The sequence below is a fragment of the Acipenser ruthenus genome, chromosome 28, assembly GCF_902713425.1.
Source record: "Acipenser ruthenus chromosome 28, fAciRut3.2 maternal haplotype, whole genome shotgun sequence".
NCBI lineage: Eukaryota > Metazoa > Chordata > Actinopteri > Acipenseriformes > Acipenseridae > Acipenser > Acipenser ruthenus.
This window is the reverse complement of record NC_081216.1, coordinates 23319075-23338470: the sequence shown is the minus strand read 5'-3', so window position 1 is coordinate 23338470 and position 19396 is coordinate 23319075. Positions and strand designations below refer to the sequence as shown.

General features: G+C 39.7%; 1 protein-coding gene across 1 annotated transcript; it reads right to left on the bottom strand.

Annotated features, from left to right (window-relative positions):
* Nucleotides 1–257: 257 nt before the first annotated feature.
* LOC117435079 (complement C1q tumor necrosis factor-related protein 4-like) lies at nt 258–17423 on the bottom strand. The gene is made up of 2 exons (XM_034058003.3): nt 17209–17423; nt 258–2589 (listed from the first exon to the last, which is right to left on the bottom strand). Exon 2 carries the CDS (start codon nt 2582–2584, stop codon nt 1451–1453), a length of 1134 nt encoding a protein of 377 aa, XP_033913894.2. The 5' UTR covers nt 2585–2589; nt 17209–17423; the 3' UTR covers nt 258–1450.
* Between the last annotated feature and the right edge of the window lie 1973 nt (nt 17424–19396).

Sequence of the window (19396 nt, the reverse complement as noted above, 5' to 3'; positions counted from 1 at the left end):
GATTACACACAGTTGTTCACAAAGCAAGAATGCAACTACGATGTATTTTCAGGTCCATTACAGGTCAATGGAGTGGGAAAGTTGTGAGGTATGTAATCACCCTTGTAGAACCAACCATAGCCAGAGTAGAGTGATATTACTTCATACAGGGTGTTGATGCTTTCATGACCAAAACGAAATCATTATGTTTTTTCTTAATTATGTCAGCGGGAGAATAGAAACTTAAACGAAACAAAATGAAGAAAAACACATTTACCTTTGTGTCCAGCTCAGCTGCATTTGTCCAGATGCAGTCACCTTTATTTGAAATCTCATTCACACAGCCAGAATTTAGCAGTTTAAAAAGGGACTCTTCAAATGCTTGTACATTTCACAATGAACAATTCTTACAAAATGCATTATCCATTTTAGTGCATGACCATGTAATAATAAAAGTACAGATTACCCAAATACCACATATACCATGATATAATATTTCAGCTTCCTATAGAAGCAGTCCCTGGTTATTTAATAAAGCACACCGTTTACTCTGTATTGAGTGCCAAAATGAATTACTTTTTTTCTTAAGTAGTTTTTAATGAAAATGACAGTTTTGCTTACAATACAGCTTCCAGTAAATCATTTAATAACAGCATTTTAAACTTCATCGAGCGAGCACCCTGCATGTAGACACGCTCCCAGTGCCTGAACAATGGCGATGATGCATGAAGGGGTATATTGGTTTCTTTCAAGACAGTCTCATTTCGGAAAAGAAGTCTGCATTGAAATCTACAGACCCTGAATAAATAACAGGAGGATTATACACCTGTCAGGTAGAGGCTGAGAAATTATTTCTCCTCAATTGGGTACTAGAATGAGCATGAGGCTGCATCTCATCTCACTGCTAGTCTAGCTTGTGCAATCCCAGTGAATGCCTAATCACAAAGCAAAGGCTCTTTAGGCATTTTGCAAGACAAATCTACAACAAGGGAATGACTCGAAGGTTTAGAATAATTCAGATGCATTCCAAAATAAAATGTATTTCAGTTTTATACAAACACGACATTTAAGAACAAGAGAGTCCCAAGGATTAGGAGCCAGACGGATCATGTAAGGATGATCAAGTGGAAAAACAGCTAATCTGGGACATTTTTTTCACTTTCATTGGTTGACACAGCAGACACTGCTTTGTAATGCCTTACAGTTTTGGATGATCAGCATTAATGGTGAAAAAAACAATTTCTGGTCAGCCTTAGCATTATGTTTGTTAAGCATGCTCATCATAATACACCATTTATTTCAGGAGAAACAAAAGAAAAACATCATCTTAATAACAGACACCTGGGAAGTCTAACATGCTTCTGTATTAAAAACAAAAAAACAAACAAAACAAAGCAAAGAAAGCTCACATCGGACACACACTCATTTTTTTCATAAATAAGGGGTTTGTTTTAATCTCAAGGCGTCCGATTTAGTTTTTCTGTCTCTGCTGCCTGTGCTGCGTCAGCTCCGGGTAGACGAGGAATCCTGTGAATGTGATATACTTTCCGTGGTTGCTGTAGGCCCCGTAGCCATCGTGCTGGTGGCTGTAGAGCCAGACTGTGTCCCCTTTCTTCAGGGCAAGCATCAGGCTCTGGCTCTGCATCTCCCTCCTCTTGGAACTGCTGTCGTCATAGATCATAGCCTGGACTTCCAGGTGGTTTTTCATGAGCTTCACCGACATGGTCTTGTGTGGGAGCTTCCCGATCGTAAAGGAGAAGTAGTAAGCACCCGGGACGCGGCAGGTGAACTCACCTGCGCTGGTGTTGAAGTCAGCCCCGATATTCACGAAATCCGTGTCGAACGTCATGGGCTTGTGTTGAAATATGCCCTGGTCCTTTCCCAAGACACTCTGACTCCTGGCCACTGAGAACGCAGATCTGAGGTCATTCTCTTCTTCCTCTTCCTCTTCCTTCTCCATCACTGCCGCCGGCTGATCAGAGAGCATACGATCCTCCTTCTGAGCGCAGTCTTTATTTCCAGCAGTGACCTTGGTATTGGAGGCATGGCTTGACTGCTGATCAGCTGACACTTGGTCACTCAGACTGTTCCCCAAGTAGGAATAGGTGTTGGGGTAGATGAGGTATCCGTTGAAGGTGGTGTACGGGCCCGTGTTGCTGTAGAGGGCGTATTTGGGGTCCCCGTGCAAGCGCAGCCACACCGTGTCACCAAACTCCAGCTGCAGCATGGCACTCTGGCTCTGCACCTTCCTGTCTTTGCCATGGTGCTCGTCGTACACAATCACCTGCACCTCGTTCTTGTTTTTCATCAGCATCACCGAGAGGTTCTTCCTGGGGAACTTGCCCACGGTGAAGGAGAAGTAGTACGCTCCGGGGACCCTGCAGCGGAACAGCCCGGTTTTGGGGTCGAAGTCGTGGCCGATGTTGACGTAGACCTTGTCGAAGGTGATGACCATCTTGGGTCCTCCCTCCATGCTGCTGGTCCTGGCCACGGAGAAGGCAGATCTCAGCTCGGTGGCACCTTCTGCGGCTGCATGGCTGAGAATCAGAGGGCTTGTCACATGGCAGAGCAATGCGATCAGGAGCTGAAGGGTTGATGACATCATCTTTCCTGCACAAAAAAAGAGACCAAAAGAATAAAATGTTAGCTGTACTGTACATTCTGGCTCTAAAAAAGATTAGCTGCATATATGGGATATAATGATTGTGACTGTAAGAAAGAAATATATGTTTACATCAAGCAAGCCTTATTTATTTCTTTTGTAGGACAGCAAATAAGTCATTTGTATTAGTTTGACTGTTTGAAATGTGTGTCCATGCCTTCAAATCACAGGTTTGAATTAAAGCATGTTTGCATTTGGACTGTTATGGTTCCCCTATATTGATTGGGGATTGACCTTCATGTAGGGGATACAGGAAGTGGGAATGAGAGAGAAATGTGAGTGAGAGTTGTAAGCAAGACTAAACAGCTGGACTATTGTATTAAAAACTTCACAAATATGACCCATGTTTACCATCAATACTGTAACGACTGTACCTGCTTCAAAAACTGTGCTGTCATATGAATAGGAAACGTATTATCATTGTGTGTTTAAGCTGTGATTTGAACAGAAACATTGTTCACCATTATTCAGTATCTTTGGTACAGTAAGAATTCCGAGCTCCCCTCCTTGGCCATGCACTAGGTGGCACTACTTCATCACAAACCAGCAGACTTGATCCCAGGACTTCTAAAGTCCAATCAAAATGACTTTGTTTTCCTTCTTAATAAATGTCAATAGCAGATATGAAAAGCAAAATATTTGACCACTGCACCAAATACTACTCAGTGTAAGAATGTGCAGTTTTAACAGCCCTCCCCTCATCGCCTGGGTACATTACAGACAGGTACATTATTATCTTATTAACATACTTTCCAGGGTCAGTGAACTGGAATGCTGTTCTCTTGTTACTCTCAAAAAACCTGGCTTAATGCCAAGCTTTGTAAATGGCCAAACATGCCCTCCCATGTCTCCAACATTCTGTGATACACAAGGATTTATTTCAGGTCCTGTCAGCTGTTTCTTCTATGTCCCTTTCCCTGAGCTTCTACTAAGACAACTCATGGGGTCTTAGCTTACAGGCAGGTGAGTATTTTGGCCAGAAACCCAGGAAAAGAACGAAGCTCCATCTGCCTGGATAAGGATTGAAATAGGCAGAGGACAATGTGATCTTTATCAAGCTCAAAGGCAGAAGGTGACCTTGTGGATTCGTAACAATGCTCTCGCCCTCTTCTTTCACTTTCTGGAGCACAGCAACTATTCCAAGCCAGACTGGCTACCTGATACCTATGAATGGGTATTAGAAAGCGCCCATTTCGGTTTCCATTCAAGAACTGCATGACTAGCTATGTCGGCTCTTAAGTTTAGCTTTTTGCTGAACATCAGACTGATTATGCCCACTCTTGGCGGCTGTCTGGCAATTGGGAAAATTGACCCACTGCTGTATCAGAACCCCAGACCTGAGTGAAAGGGAATATATGTCATGACTCTATGAATTCAGCTAAGAAAGTCCATTCCGCTGGACAGAAAGAACAAAAAGCATACAGTTTTCCTAGACAATATAAAATAAGCCAATGAAAATAATACTGCTGCATTACCCAGGACATCAATTTAAGAAGGAGGGTGTAACAGGGTAGAGTCTGGGCGCGAACCGGCGAACCGGCGTAGCACAAGCGAACAACGTCTTAACCACAGTGCAAAAGAGCTGGGCTTGTCTGCATTGTTTTTTTTTTGTTTTTTTTGAGCTTTTAACCTCATCTCATATCATCGACAGGGGACAGGACAGAATCTGTAAGGGCAGTGCATCACACAACACTACCGGTACATTTGCACGGGTTTAGATTTTAACAAACATCTCCAGTGAAATTGAATTCACACACGGCCAAAGCTGTTCCTGTCAGCCACTGATAAAACACAGTCAGTACAACTCCGAGCACTGGCTTCTTAATTAGCTTGCAAAGTGCATTCACAACCTAGGCAGAGTTAGCTTATTAAAGGTGCTTTAATAACATTGTCCATTTCAATTCATTGTTGGTTGTTCGTTTTATTTAAAACGGTCGCGATCGGCATGGATGCCCATGTCATCATCCAAGATTCAGTTTGATAAACTGGTAGAAAATGCATTGCCCTGTAAATTAACAGGGCTTCAGAGATTTTGTTACTAGCATAGTTTGAAAAAAAACCTTGTGAAAGCCCTCGCAGGTTTGAATTAATGCATATGCATTTGGACTGTTAGCGTTCCTGTATATTGATTGGGGGTTTACCTTTAGGTAGGGGATACAGGAAGTGGACACACAGCTGTCGTCCAGGTCAATTTTCTTGCACGTAATGCCTGCTGCGTTAGATAATAGTGCTTAATTAAACACTCCTTGATTCTGTTGGTGCTTGGCAAGCTAATTAGAAAACCCAATGAGCACTTTTAGATGTGTTGAGCGGCTGCTTGTGAACTGAGAGAAAGCCAAACTAAAAGATGTTTAAAAACTCTTTGTTTCGTGTTTACCAATCCCATCCATCAGTCCAGCGTTACATTCCCAGACACATTGCCCACGCAAATTAAAGAGTGATCACTCAACCGTGCCTCGTTTTGTTTGCGGCCCTGTGAGAATCTACCACCTTTGAGCCCTAACATCTGATAAGAGTATATGTAATGCCTTTTTTTCACATCCTTAATGTAAACCACTGTTGCTAGGCAACTGAAGAGCGCTGGCGCTTGAGGATTTGCCCAAGTGGATTTCATACAGCACCTCTTGTCTGGGTTCCTCCCTCACAGCTAACATTTAGGTAACATGATTTTCATCAATATTGTTTTAATCGATCTATGCCCACAGGGGTGATTAATCAATGAATCAATGAATAATTAATCAATTACAACTCCTAATTCATATATAAAAAGCTGTTTGAAGGTTTCTGTTTTGCAGCCTTGACTTGCGATCAGTTTGATTGACTGCCTCTGTCTATTTTAAGGAGGTCCACACATAGCTCAATCTGATCTTCAAAGAGAATAATGAATTCAGATGAGCAGGGAAAGTGAAAGTTCAACCAGGCTCACGCATACCTCCAAAAAGCTGTCCTCCATTAAAGTGCAGTATTTCACACCTCACACATGAAAAGCCTACCCTAGGCACCCTTTCCTGAGCATTTGGTACGTCAGCTTTTTAAATCTTGACGCATGCAGGCCACAGACTCACTCAAACAACAAGTTCAAAGATGGTGCTTCCTGAGAGCATTACAGCTCATTAAAGCTGTAACACTCCACACTGTCTTTAACTTTACAGCAGGGAGCACCAATTACAAATTATTCCAGCAGTCCCTTCATAGCTTGTTAGCACTGTTATTTCTGACTTTGTAAATGGATTCTATATATATACATACATATATACACACTGCAGCATCCACTAGTGTTTTCCACTATTAGAACAACTTTGACTGTTATTAATACAGCTTAGCTTGGGTGAGAAGAAACATACTTCCTAGGTGCTGCTTTGTCAGACATTTACAGGTTCTGATCTGCGTCATGTTCGCGCCGCAGCACACCTGATAAAACTGGCACGTGACTTGATTGCAGGTCAAGTCATATGATCAGGCAGTCCCTGCTCGCTGTCCTTACAAAGGTACCACCAAATGTTCCTGTCAGGACACTGCACTCTGATTGGTTATCATATTATTGTTAATAAAACAATGTATAATCCTCTCCCAGTATCAGTCAGTATCCTATACTGCAGCCATTACACATCTAAAGTAGTTAATGTTTGGCAGTGAATAAGCGTTTTTGTGACTTTATATATATATATTATATATATATATATATATATATATATATATATATATATATATATATATATATATATATATATATATAATCTGATGCCCTAGGCTGCAGCCCCTAAAGCCCCTGCTTTAATCCGGCCCTGGTTTCTTCTTGGTTTCATAACATTACAGGGATTTTAATTCTTGTTTCCTTAAAAATAAAATCATTAATGTTTTAATGCAAATAGCATTTTATTGGTCCCATATGCTTGCACGATATGGTATTAATTTAACACGAGTGATTTCCCATGAGGCAGGTTATATGCATAAACTCATTATATTTGGTTCAGTTTCCTCAGAAGAGGGGAATTTGTAATGCACTGTATTGTGTATTTGTTATACACAGCTGTCTGTTTAACAATACCCTGGTCGTTCGTGTACTGATCAGTGCATGCATCTGTAATGCTGTTTCTAAATGCTAGAATAGTTTTAGTTTGTAAAAACCTCATTTGGCACAGATAAGGGAGGCCCTTTCATCAGTTCTCTTTGAAAGCGGCAGTCCTTTATCTCGACGTACTGTTAGGATTGTATGAAAAAAAAATCTGTTTATCTGAATAACAAACTCAAATACAGTATATATTATTGTACAAGCAAGAGCCTGTGTATTCCTGTAGAATCTCAGGCAGAGATTCAGGCAGCCACCTCATTACCTGCAACTTTGACAGACACATTAAGGTGAATGTAGTATTTCTTAGAAGGCTCAGTTCTCCTAGAATTACTGTAGTGTGCTGAGGTTCATTGTAGAGGGATTGTGTATATCCCACTAAAGTGACCCTCAGCACACTACAGTGTAACACATAATACATAGCATAAAACTATATAATATAATACATAATACATAGTATAATACATAAATGCGCAAAACCGAGGCCTGAACTCCGTCAGTTTTTTTTTCCTATAGCCATTGCCGCACTAACAAAACAATGACATGTACCATTGTAAGCAGTAGGGGTTAGGGTTATATCATGCAAAAAGATTTACACAGAATGTGCATTGTAAGTATGCATAATAACATTGTAATTATGTGTAAGTACACATGTATTTACTATGTAACTACCATGTAAATACACAATAATTAGAGACACTTCATGTCAAGTGTTCATGTGAGCTGTGTCAGTAGAGTCTCGCCAAAACTTAGCATCTATAACTCACACAATATAATAGCTGTGTGCTATTTTGGTACCAATACACTGGTAATATTAGTTTCATCCTGTTTTTTTTAAAGGATAGTGTTAAGGTGGCAGGGAGTCAAAATAACCCCCCCCCCCCCCCCCCAAAAAAAAAAGTGCTTTATTATTAGAGAAAGCTGGCCATTGTTGCAGAGTCTAGAGCCCTGTGAGAATAAAGCAATAGGCCTACTGTTCTTGTGGTTTGACAATGGAATCTGTCATAGCCAGAAACTGGTACACTGTTCCACTGCCTTCTGATGTAATAAACACACACACGCACACACACACACACACACAGAGTTGCAGGAGATAAATAGCACTGTTAATCATTGTGTCTGTCTCAAAGAATCAAATCTGATAGAGAATGGCTACCAGAGCTCTCTTGAAACAATTGTTTAAAGATATAGATAATACAATTAATACGATTAAAGTTTCAGTAAGCAGCAGAACAGGTTCTTCCCCAGCAACTGTCCATATCGTGCAGTGAGTATTATCACAGCATCGCATTAAAAAAGGGACGGCAGTTCTAAGAATCTTCAACTTTATTACAAGGTCCTATACACGGTGTTACAGAATCGAAGCAATACAGAGAAAAGTAATAATGTTTTGTGGGCTTAAGTTCTGATTTAATTTATAAAAAAAAAAAATCAAAACAAACAAAAAACAAATGCAATGACATTGGCAAGATGAATTAGGTAGGACCATGCCTTATTATGCAAGAGGAAAGCTTAGGAGAAGGGGGAGCTGTTCAGTCTCTGTGAAGTGTTGAGCCACAACCAAGGGTAAATGTTTCAATAGCGTGAAGCTTCAAGATGTAACCAAGACACAGGATAAGGAAGAGCAGTAACAAACAAGTAACTGAGATCAATAAAGACGTCCGATAGCTCTAATCTGGGAGCTCATTTCTGAAGTTGCTTATAAATAATTATAAAGACTGGATATCAGAAAATAAAAGGTTTGTCTGCTTGAGTGGACAGGGCGCATTATACAGCCATGGGGTTCTTCAGCTGTCCTCAAATAAAGGATGAAGAATGAATGTTTCTGTCTCCAGGCCAGTCCACTTTGTAGCGTTTTCACTTTCACAATTCCCTATTCCCTCCCACCCCGGCCCCTTAATAATGTTTCGGTGCTATCTTTGGAACCCCTGAAGACAGCATAAACACTTGGATCCGTTTATTAACAACTAAAGAGAAAGAAACGTAAACCACTTGTGATGCCGCGAGTGGGAGAGTAATCTTATTTCAAATGACTGCAGTGTTCTCCATGGTGTGCACCCAATACTTCACTGAATTCTCTGCAGAGAGGCTGACAAACGGGTAAAACAACATCCAATACGCAATGTTTTTCTTGAGGAAATGTACTTTTTTGAAAAGCATTAAAAATCTACGTAGTTTTAATACAATCGCCATTGCTATAGTTTTTCGCTTTTTGGGTCTCGTGAGGGAAAACGCGCTAATTATTGCACATTGCCGATAAAAACCCAAATAATTAGATCCCCCTAGAGGCCGATCCAAATATTTTACTTTTTAAAATCTGTCTGCGTTTCCTAATTTGAGTTGGACACACTTGCCAAGTCTGAGCTACACATCCCGAGAATTTATCTTATTACCGATGGTACCGTGTTCACTATTCTACCGCTTAAGCATTAAAACCCTACATTGAAACTCAGGGCTGGCAGCTCTGCTTATCTTAAATTGTTGATAAAGAAAAATGTGAAGGCTGACCTTTTCACTCTTGCACGTAATGGAAGAACCACCTCATGATAGCCAATTAATGCTTGCGTTTATGTGTTTGCTCTAGCTGTGCTGGGTTGCTTTGCGCCCTGTGCAATGCAAACTACTCAATCCTGAATTAATCATTGGTTGCAAAGTGGTAGGAGATGTATGTTTTCAAAGTCGATTGTGAAAACTCAAGATTAGAACGAAGGTCCTTTTGAGAGTCTCTTGATGTTAGCGTGTAATACAAGATAAGATTGTGTGTGCGCCTGAGATTCTTATCTCTGGGAGCCGAGGAGCACCGCTACGCCTCCAAGGTTAACTAAACAATTTAGATGATAAAAACAGTTGACTTAAAACAGGATTGCGTGCCTCTCCCTCGTTGGAAAGATCAGAGTGACAGACATTGACCCTATGCAGCGGTACTGGATGGGATCCGGTGATCTACAGCTCCTTCTCTGTAATTGTCATCAGTGGGCACTGGGGGGGATGTAGTATCTGTATTCCCACAACCCCACTCCCAGCCATCTGCAGGCTGTAATTAATACAAACTGCAAGAGCCCTTTGCAGATTCTTAATTGAGGATGACAAACGTGTTAAGGCGCCTACTGAGTGTAGACTGCAACTCCAGCGGATTTACTGTACAGGTGAATGTTGCCAAACTCGTACAGCAGCTGAAGCACAGTCACCATGACTGTAATATCCGATTGAAAAGAATCAGCTGAGCGAAATCTATTGCTCTGTAGCCCCAGGTGAAGGATAGACACAGATTGAGATCCGCATCAAGTGTAATTGAAACTTTTCAGCAGCGCAAGGACCTTTTAGTGACGGTGGAGAACAGAATGTAAACTGTGTCTTATGCAGACATTCCGATTGATCAGGGGAACAAAGGCAGTTACTCTGAGGGGGTGATCAAAATGTTTTTCTGACATTTAAGGACATTGGGTTTATTAAAGGGGTGACTGTTAAAGTCAGTCTCTGTGTCACCTTTCAAGTGGAGGTACGAAATCTATACTGTCTATACTGTAGCTGACGGCTTGGAGTTGTATTGCATTCATATGGGCATCGTTTTGGTCTCGGTGAATTTAACAGGGGTTCTCTGATTTTGTTTATTAACTGTTAAAAACTAGCTTACCAACATGTTAACATGTGATAATGCTATTGTTACTGTGTGTTACGGATTTTATTGAAATATTTATGATAAATTAACTAGCCCTTAGCTAATTGTTAACCGTCAAATAATAAAACCCTTAAAATATGCATTTCTATTCCATTGCAACGTTGCCTACTGACTTTTTATAGACCTTGTATTTTTGAAGTATATTTAATAATTATTGGGATCATTTATCTTGTCGTCTCAATAGAACTCATTTCATTTTTCCTTTTCTTTTTCCAGCACATGCTTTGACAAGTGTGAATCTGACGCAAGTCGATTTCCTAGAAATGTGAAGACACGGTTTATAAATAAAAGTGCAATTTCATGGCCACTCTCCCTACAGCTCAGCTCTTGTAGGCTCTTTATTATGGAAATTGCGCTTTCTGATGTTTATTGTAATACAATTTAATGCGCACTGCGGCTCTCCTGAGCCCTTATCTAGCATTTGTAAGAGGCACCTGTGCAAAGAGACACAGGCATTTTACTGTGCTGTTCCATTGTGATGCAGCAGCTCATTAAAACTAAATGCAAATCCTATTAAGCTACGCGTTTTGTAATTAGCCCATTCTCCTATTCCACAAGGGGTTTCAATAAATAGAACAGTGTCAAAAAAATATAACAGTGTCAAAAAAAAAAGCTGTATTTATTTGTTAAAGACCGAACACGATGAGACACGGTATTAACTTGGTTTGTTCTCTCGCTCACTCTAAGGGAGTATCTGTAGGGAAGGTTCATCAGTTTAAGACTGCTCAAGTCTGTCATCCCTGTACAGTATGCTGAAACACACAGCTGATAAAGCCTCATTTGTTGAGGTATGTAGGAGCAACATTCTAGTGCCCTCAGTATGAGGGATCCAGAACATTTCCATTGCTTTCAAAAGGGCATTTCAGGCTGAGGCTACAGGAGCCAGCCGTGTTTATTTTAGTGGTTTCCTGGGGGATCATATTGATTTGTGTGAATTCTATGAAATTCAATACAGGATTTTAAACATTTTTTAAAACAGATTTATATATTTTTTAAAATGTGTACATTCAAATATAATTTATACATCTAATTACCAGATTTAACATTTAGCTAAATATTTAACTAAATATTAAATATCTTAACAACATTTAACATTTAGCTAAATATTTAACTAAATCTTAAATCTCTTAACTAGATTTAACATTTAGCTAAATATTTAACTGGCCGGCTAAATATGGAGTTTCTATGCAAATGAGCTCCGCCCGCTTTGTGCTTTCACGCGATTTGATTGGCTCTTGTAATGATGAAACTTGCATATGTCCCGATTAGCATTACAAGAGCCAATCAAATCGCGTGAGTCGAGCGTGCTTCCCTGCAGCAGAGGTTCAAACAGCTGGCTCCACACACAGACAAGGCTATCCTAAAGACTATGCCCATTCCAAACGTTTTTTTTAAATTGATTTTTAAAATTATTATTACAGACATAAAACACAGTATTTAATAAGTAATACTAGTAATTGCGGTATTATTTTAGCTTAATTTACGTTCCAGTCCAGATCTTCCTTAATGTATAATCTATTTTATCGAACCAATAAAACCCTGACCTTGGTCTTTAGATGGTTAACTATTTAAATGGAATGCCCCGAGGACTTGCCTATCTGCTCTGAGTCCTTATTTAAATGACAGATGATAGCCCCTCTATGTGGCTGCTAGAAGAGCGCGACTCTACTGACAATGGACAACGAGAGAGAGAGAGAGAGAGAGAGAGAGAGAGAGAGAGAGAGAGAGAGAGAGAGAGAGAGAGAGAGAGAGAGAGAGAGAGAGAGAGAGAGAGAGAGAGAGAGAGCGGCTTTATCGCACAAAAGAGATTTCTCTTCAATATAACCCATCATTAGAAGACGCAATATCTAACAGGCAAGCAATTCTTGCAGAAAAATAGATAATATAATTGAAATGAGGTGTTTTTTCCTCCATAAATTTAAATACACCAGGAATAAATTATAACTTTAATTCATCTTCACAGTAGTATTATTATTATTTGTTTATTTAGCAGACGCCTTTATCCAAGGCGACTTACAGAGACAAGGGTGTGTGAACTATGCATCAGCTGCAGAGTCACTTACAATTACATCTCACCCGAAAGACGGAGCACAAGAAGGTTAAGTGACTTGCTCAGGGTCACACAATGACTCAGTGGCTGAGGTGGGATTTGAACCGGAGACCTTGGTTACAAGCCCGTTTCTTTAACCACTGGACCACACAGCCTCCTTAAGTAGTACTTAATAGGAACGTACATGTTTTTAATTTGATTAAATTATTATTGCCTTCAAATTCATGCATGAACCAGGAGCTGTTATGACCGCTGGCATTACACTAATTAAAATACTGTATCTAATAAAAACTGCAGGCACAGTATTTCACTATCTTGCAACAAAATTTTGGAAAACCATACTGGTTTGTGAATCTGTGTGTTTTTATGCGTGCACTAATACATATAATAATCAGCATTGAAGTACAGTCAGTATGAATTGTCTGTTTCACCTAAGATAATACATGACATTTAATACACAACTAAATAAACTAAAACACACATCTATATCTGAAAGATCACTTTCATATGAGTTTATGTAAGGATGCAGTACAAAGCAAACCAAACGATAGAGGAGGTGTTACTGCAGTCTACAAAATAACAAAAAGTTTTTTTTGTATGTACACAAAACATTGATAGGATTACAAAATATTTTATTTCAGGACGTGTGGAAAGAAAAGTAAACACAGTGCAGTAAACTTTTTTTTGTGAATAATATATAATATGTATTTTACATATTGCGTGAGTTGTTGCTTTATTTTAATGATCCTACAATTAAATGAATCAGACTAGCACTCAGTTGACAGACTCCCACAGAGAGTGTCTATGCATGTCCCACTTCTTCACAGAAGATCAGTGGACGCCAAAGATGAATGAAAAGTCGTCTTTGGAAAGAGCAAACAGGGAACTGCAAAAAAATAAAAATAAAAATAAAAAAAACCTTGACAGACAGGCGCATTGTTCCAAAGCATCAGGGACCGCCAGCCTATCGCGGAGGGACAGCCACGCTGTCTGTCTCTTTACAGAACCTCCCTGCCCTTGTTCCTCAAGGATCATCTCGGCAGCGCTCTCAGATACGTCTAATGAATCACTGCCTGATAGTCTCGCCTCTGTGGAAGGCTCCCATCAAAGACAGCACGAAAGCCAGCTTCAGTTTGACATAGTGTTTAAAGAGGCAGTGTCCCGCAATCCCGTACGATCTCACACTACGTTTCCACTGAAAGTCTGCAGTCGTATAAACTGAGATGCTAACATTAGAATGCTAATCTAGTTAAGTAACAAAACTGCAGTTGTGAATGGCACCTGAAAATTTAATACTTCAACAGCGATGTTTTTATTTGCTCATGCTACGAGGATTCGTGCATGAAAAAAAAGAGCAAGGGTGTTTTTTTTTTACAGTCTCCAGCTATAGTACCTCAATTTCTGAATGTCGGCCACTGTCGCAACCCAACGCTTTAGGTCTGACGATCAACAGGCGATCCCCATTCGTGATTTCAAGCCAGTTGACTCATGTCACCTGCCGAACCCAAGCAAAGGATGCTGCCAGGTACTGAACATTGGAGGCCAGGGCAGAGCGGTCCTGAGATCGCACGGGAGTTGCACGTGAATGATGAGGCAAGGCACTGGGGATTTTGCAGAACTTTTTTGCAAACTCAGTTTCAACCGGCGGTGCCTTGTTTTTGTTGTAAAGACTGCTGCACACAAACGGTGGCGTGGAGGGAGGTGTTTGTGGCTGAGGGAACTAAGGGAAGGTGAATTAATCATAATCCTCTTCTCAAAATAGCAATCTTTGTCAGTCTTTAAACTGTGTCACCGACTGAAGACGGCAGATCTATATTGGTTCAGCGTCCATCATTTATGCCCAATTAAATAATATCTTATTAATGAATTCAGATGCATGGCAGCGGTATTGCATGGAGGTCAAAAACCTGTAGGGGCTGAAATATTGAAAGCAATATGTGAAAAAGAAATAAAAGATAAATAGCAGCTGGGCACTGCATTTATATATTTGACAGAAAAAATTGATAATAATGTTTACTCATGTAATGAAATAAAAGCTATTGCCAATAATGATCGCTCTTTCAAAAGCTGTAACGGTGTGCGTTTGGTTTGTGCTGTGGAATGCGTTAGTACGTTGTCTTATCAGTGGGTTTATTCAGACGCTGCAATTCAAGCTGTGCTTCTGTGCTGCACATTGCAGTCTGTCTCCTGTTATATAGCTAAAACTGAGGGCGCTGTGTGCAGGTGCTTGGCAACAGGATTCATGCATTTACAATGCTGCTGTTTCACCAGGGACAGATGCAGAAAACAACCCTATTCTGCGCAGTGCTGGCCGGAATATTTTACCTTCTTAATACACAAAATCCCTTTTCATGGAATCAAGATATAAGGGTTTGTTTAAGGAAAATGCTAAGTGATATTAACTAACACGGTAAAGGCTATAGGTGCATCAAAATAGCCCTTGTCATTAATTACTCTGCTTTTCCTTGTGGAAGCTTAACATGAAAAAAGACATTGAGAAATAAGTAATACATGAAGTGTCTCTAATTACGGTGTATTTACATAGTAGTTACTTAGTAAGTGTACAACATTAGTATGCATAGTTACAATGTACTTCATGTGTAAATCGTTTTGCACAATATAACCCTAACCCTTTTCTGATACAATAATGCCTTTACATATATCATGCAAAAATATTTGCACATTAAGTACATTGTAACGATGCATAATAACATTGTAATTACGTGTAAGTACACATGTATTTACTAAGTAACTACTACGTAAATATACAGTCATTAGACACCTCATGTAAAGTGCTACCAATCACACTTGACGCACTTACAGCTGTTCCTTGTTATTTTTATTTTACTCTTTACTCTTAAATCTGTTGGAATATTGCACGATGATTGAACGGAGAAAAATTCAACCCTGGCGATTGTTCTCTCTTGGATTGCAAACCAGTCACACGCCTGGCGACTCGCCCTCAGCGCGGGTCGAGCGATTGAAGTATGAACCACCCTTTACTTAAAGCCTTCGGTTGCTTTTAATCTTTCTTTCTTTTTCAAAGCTACAAGCAGAGGTCCAATGTGCCAGTGTAAAAATCCCTGCAAATCCACTTTTACCCGAACAGGTGGACTTGGAGAGGCAGGAGCGCAGTGCCAGCAGCAGACGGGGGAGATTAGAGAAAGAGAAAAGCATTCCCGAGTGGTCTGCTGGTGAGAAGGAGGAGGAATGACACTTAATCCCAGTCCCAGAGAGAAGGCTCCCTCCCTCTCTCACGCCTAGATTAACTTGCAATTGGAAAGTGCACTTGACATTAATTCCTGGATAATACTGTTCTGCTGTCAGATGTCTATGTTAATTACCAAACATAATTATGAGTGCAAAGAACAGAGCTCTTCAGTGTAAAGATAAAAGCAGAAGCATTGTATGTGATCTGTGTAGCTGTATGGTTCCTTAGGGCTTTTTCTGTACAAAGAAGCATTGTTCTACAGAGAGGGTTCCGTATGAAGCCGAAAGATTCTAAATAGAACCATGGAGTCCAATATTCCAATGCTTGCTACTTGACTAGTTTGTGGGTTGCCACCAGTAGGCTACTTCCATGTACAGTATGACCCCAAATCCATATGAATTACAATGGAATAGCTGTTATAGTCATGGTGTTACATTACACATTTTTGGCTGCTATTGTTCATATTCATAATGTGAAACTTCACCCATGGATTGCAAATATATAGATGTATTTTTTACATTGGTGTTGATATGTGAGCGTTTATTTTTGGAGTCTCTGCTGTATTCATTCAGGCTGTTCTTTGTGCTCAACCTGTGCGTTATTATTCTAAAGAAACTCACTGAAATGCCTTCTGTGTGCTGTTGTGCTACCCTTGCTGTGAAGCCAGGCAGGAGACACTAGAACTGGACAGAACCGCTGAGATACAATGTCTTTTCTTTCAGGGATCTTTGTGTCCGGGAAACGAGGGACAAACAACATCTACAAACACATGCATTTACAATGTGTATCTCTATACCAGACTGGGGAAATCGTTTCTAAAGAAGGAAATACATGACATAAAAAGGCTCTTGCAGCTAATCATCGTGGTAAGGCTGCCATGGCACTGTGTCCCAGCGAATGATGCAGGTATTCTCATGAATATAGCTCTATTAAGTGTAATAGTGTTCTTCGGAACTGGGCAGGGGGTGATAAAGATACGTTTGGTGCCACTGCTGTAACAGAATTCTTATTGCAGTGGACAGGTACACTATCATGCAACACTATGCATTCATAATTTATCCACCCCACCCCCACCATAGTATAGTTCATATAAAGTTATGTATAAGACAATTAGACCAGCAACATTAAAGTTCTGTTAAGCACTACTGCTGGAATTACATTGTATTTTACAATGCCTGATATAGAGCGTTGAATGAAAAACAGCACACTCAAACTTCTGCTTTTCCCTGGGTTTACTTCAAGCAAAAAATAAAAGCACAACACATTGTATCCTCCACATCTACTGAAAATAAACGGCAGCCACAATCCAACATTGCAGCCTGGCATGTAATATTACACAAGCAGCTGCTATACGGTACAAAAAGGCAGGTGAATCACTTCTAAGACAGGTCCCTTGTTCATTATTAATGCCCATTTGATCCATACAGATAAATTATGCATCTTCAGGAATACATTAAGAATTAGATTGATATTCTTAATGCAGTTGCAATTGTGTGCAAGATGATGCACAGAATACAGGGCTCCCCATACGACTGTAGCTACCTAGAAATCACCTTACCTGTAATCCCAGGGAAGACACTAGAAGTGCTGCTGAGTTTCTCAAATTCAAACCTGAGTTTTCTTTCCAGTTAAATTCCAGCATGCAGTCCTAAACGGAGCTGGGCTAGGGGTTGGGGGGGAGGTATCAGTCCAACAAGCCCCTTACTGTATTCTCAGAACACTGTCCTTACTGCTATCTGGCTGCTCTGTGTACATGCATATACGCTGAAGGCACCAGTAGAGGGATTTATATACAAAAGGGGTCCTTCTACTGTTCAGGGGGGTTTGTGAGGGGCTGTGCCTGAGAGCAGGACCACTTCAGTGAATACAGGGGGGCTTCCTTATTGGGCAAGGGTGTTTCCAAGGTTCTGAGTACATCAAACCTCTGGGAATGGAATGTAACTGGGGAGTGGGGGGTTAGGTAATCAGCATACACACAGGGGTCGGATTTGAAGCCCTGAGTACACAGAGAATTAGAGCTAAATCATGTGAATAGGAATACAGATTGGGGGAGGGCTTTGATAAAGAGAATAACTAGGTGTCATGATTTTCCTGGGCTTCTAATGCATGTTTCCCATGCTTAACTCTGCATGTGCTGAGCCATGCCTTCAATGCATTTGCTGTGCTTTACTGCACTTTTACTGTATGATACTGCAGTACATTTTTATAGAGGCAATCAGCTATTAAAGTGACTCATGCATTGTTCAAAACATGCTCTTAAAGGAGAAATAATAATATTAGACTATTATTAATAAATAAAATAATAAACTGTAATAAAATAACTTTGTAAGAAAATATATCTAAGGCAGTACTCAGATTATGTCAGCTTTGAAGACCTCTGATCTTAGGCATTGATAAGAAATCACATATAATCAGGGTTGGGCTCAATTCCTGTTTTTCAATTCCATTTCCAATTCCTTTTTAAAATCAATTCCCAATTGCAATTCCAATTCCCATCCCCTTTAATCAATTCCAACACATCATTGATCGTAATTGCAATCAGCAGCATTCTGCTAAAATTAGTTTCTCACAGTGGCAACAAACTACTTAAATTGAAGTCACTGTTAAAGTAACTGTTGAAGTAACTGTTAAATGAAGGCAGTTGAACAATCACAACAGTTATTAGGGTTTGAAATGACCAATTCCAATTCCAATTCCTATCAATATAATATAATTGCAATTACACTGTAATGCTTTGTTGATAACCACTGACTCTTTAAATAACATATTTATAGATGTCTTGTAAATGGATTGAAAAACTTAAGTGTGATCATTATTTCTCCAGGATGTGTTGTTCTAGTCCCCACAGCAAGTAGTTGAGCTGGCATTTAAAACCAGTATCTCCGGGGTCCCAGTTATTAGCACAAAGCACTAGGCTACAGTAGGATATAGTCTGCTGACTCGATCACATTAATCTTCATATTGAGCCTCTCATTGTCAGTTTTGGGGAGAAAGACTGAAGCAGGGAAGCTTCTTGACCTACATTTCACTCTGCAGTGTCAATCAGTCGTTGTCTGTATGCACCCAATTCATCCTGAAAAAAAAACATATGCATGCTGTATCCCAGATTAGGAACATGCATCTCTGCAAACTCTATACAAACAGTCAATTACACTGCAGATACCATTTACTAACACTGACTACATGCATTTACTGTAGCACACAATTCTGTCATTGTGAGGATGGCTCGCCAGACATTAACAAGAAGTATTTTTTCTCTTCGTTGTAAGTATGTGTATTGAATAATGGACCACACAAGTGAATGATGTGAAGAATTAAACAGGACAGTGCAGGATATTAGATACTTTTCCACAGTACTGTTCGCTCATTGTTTTGATATTTCTTTTGCACCTGACTGCATGGATGGAGGATTTGGAAAGTGAAGTACAATTTCAACAGGAAAATTGTGAAGCAGTTCATTTTGAAGAGCTTTTGCTTGCATCTCGGGAAGCTTAACCACCGATGTAATTGATCATCTGTGGCAACACATTAGATATGCCTCAGTCTGACAACAGTGATAAAAGATACCAAACACCAGAAGCAACTAGACCTTTTTTAATTGTTATTATTATTATTATTATTATTATTATTATTATTATTATTATTATTATTATTATTATTATTATTATTATGCTTTACTTTAATTTGATTTGATTAATGATTTCTCATAGATTTTTTTATTTAAGCGATTGTTTAGTATTTACTGT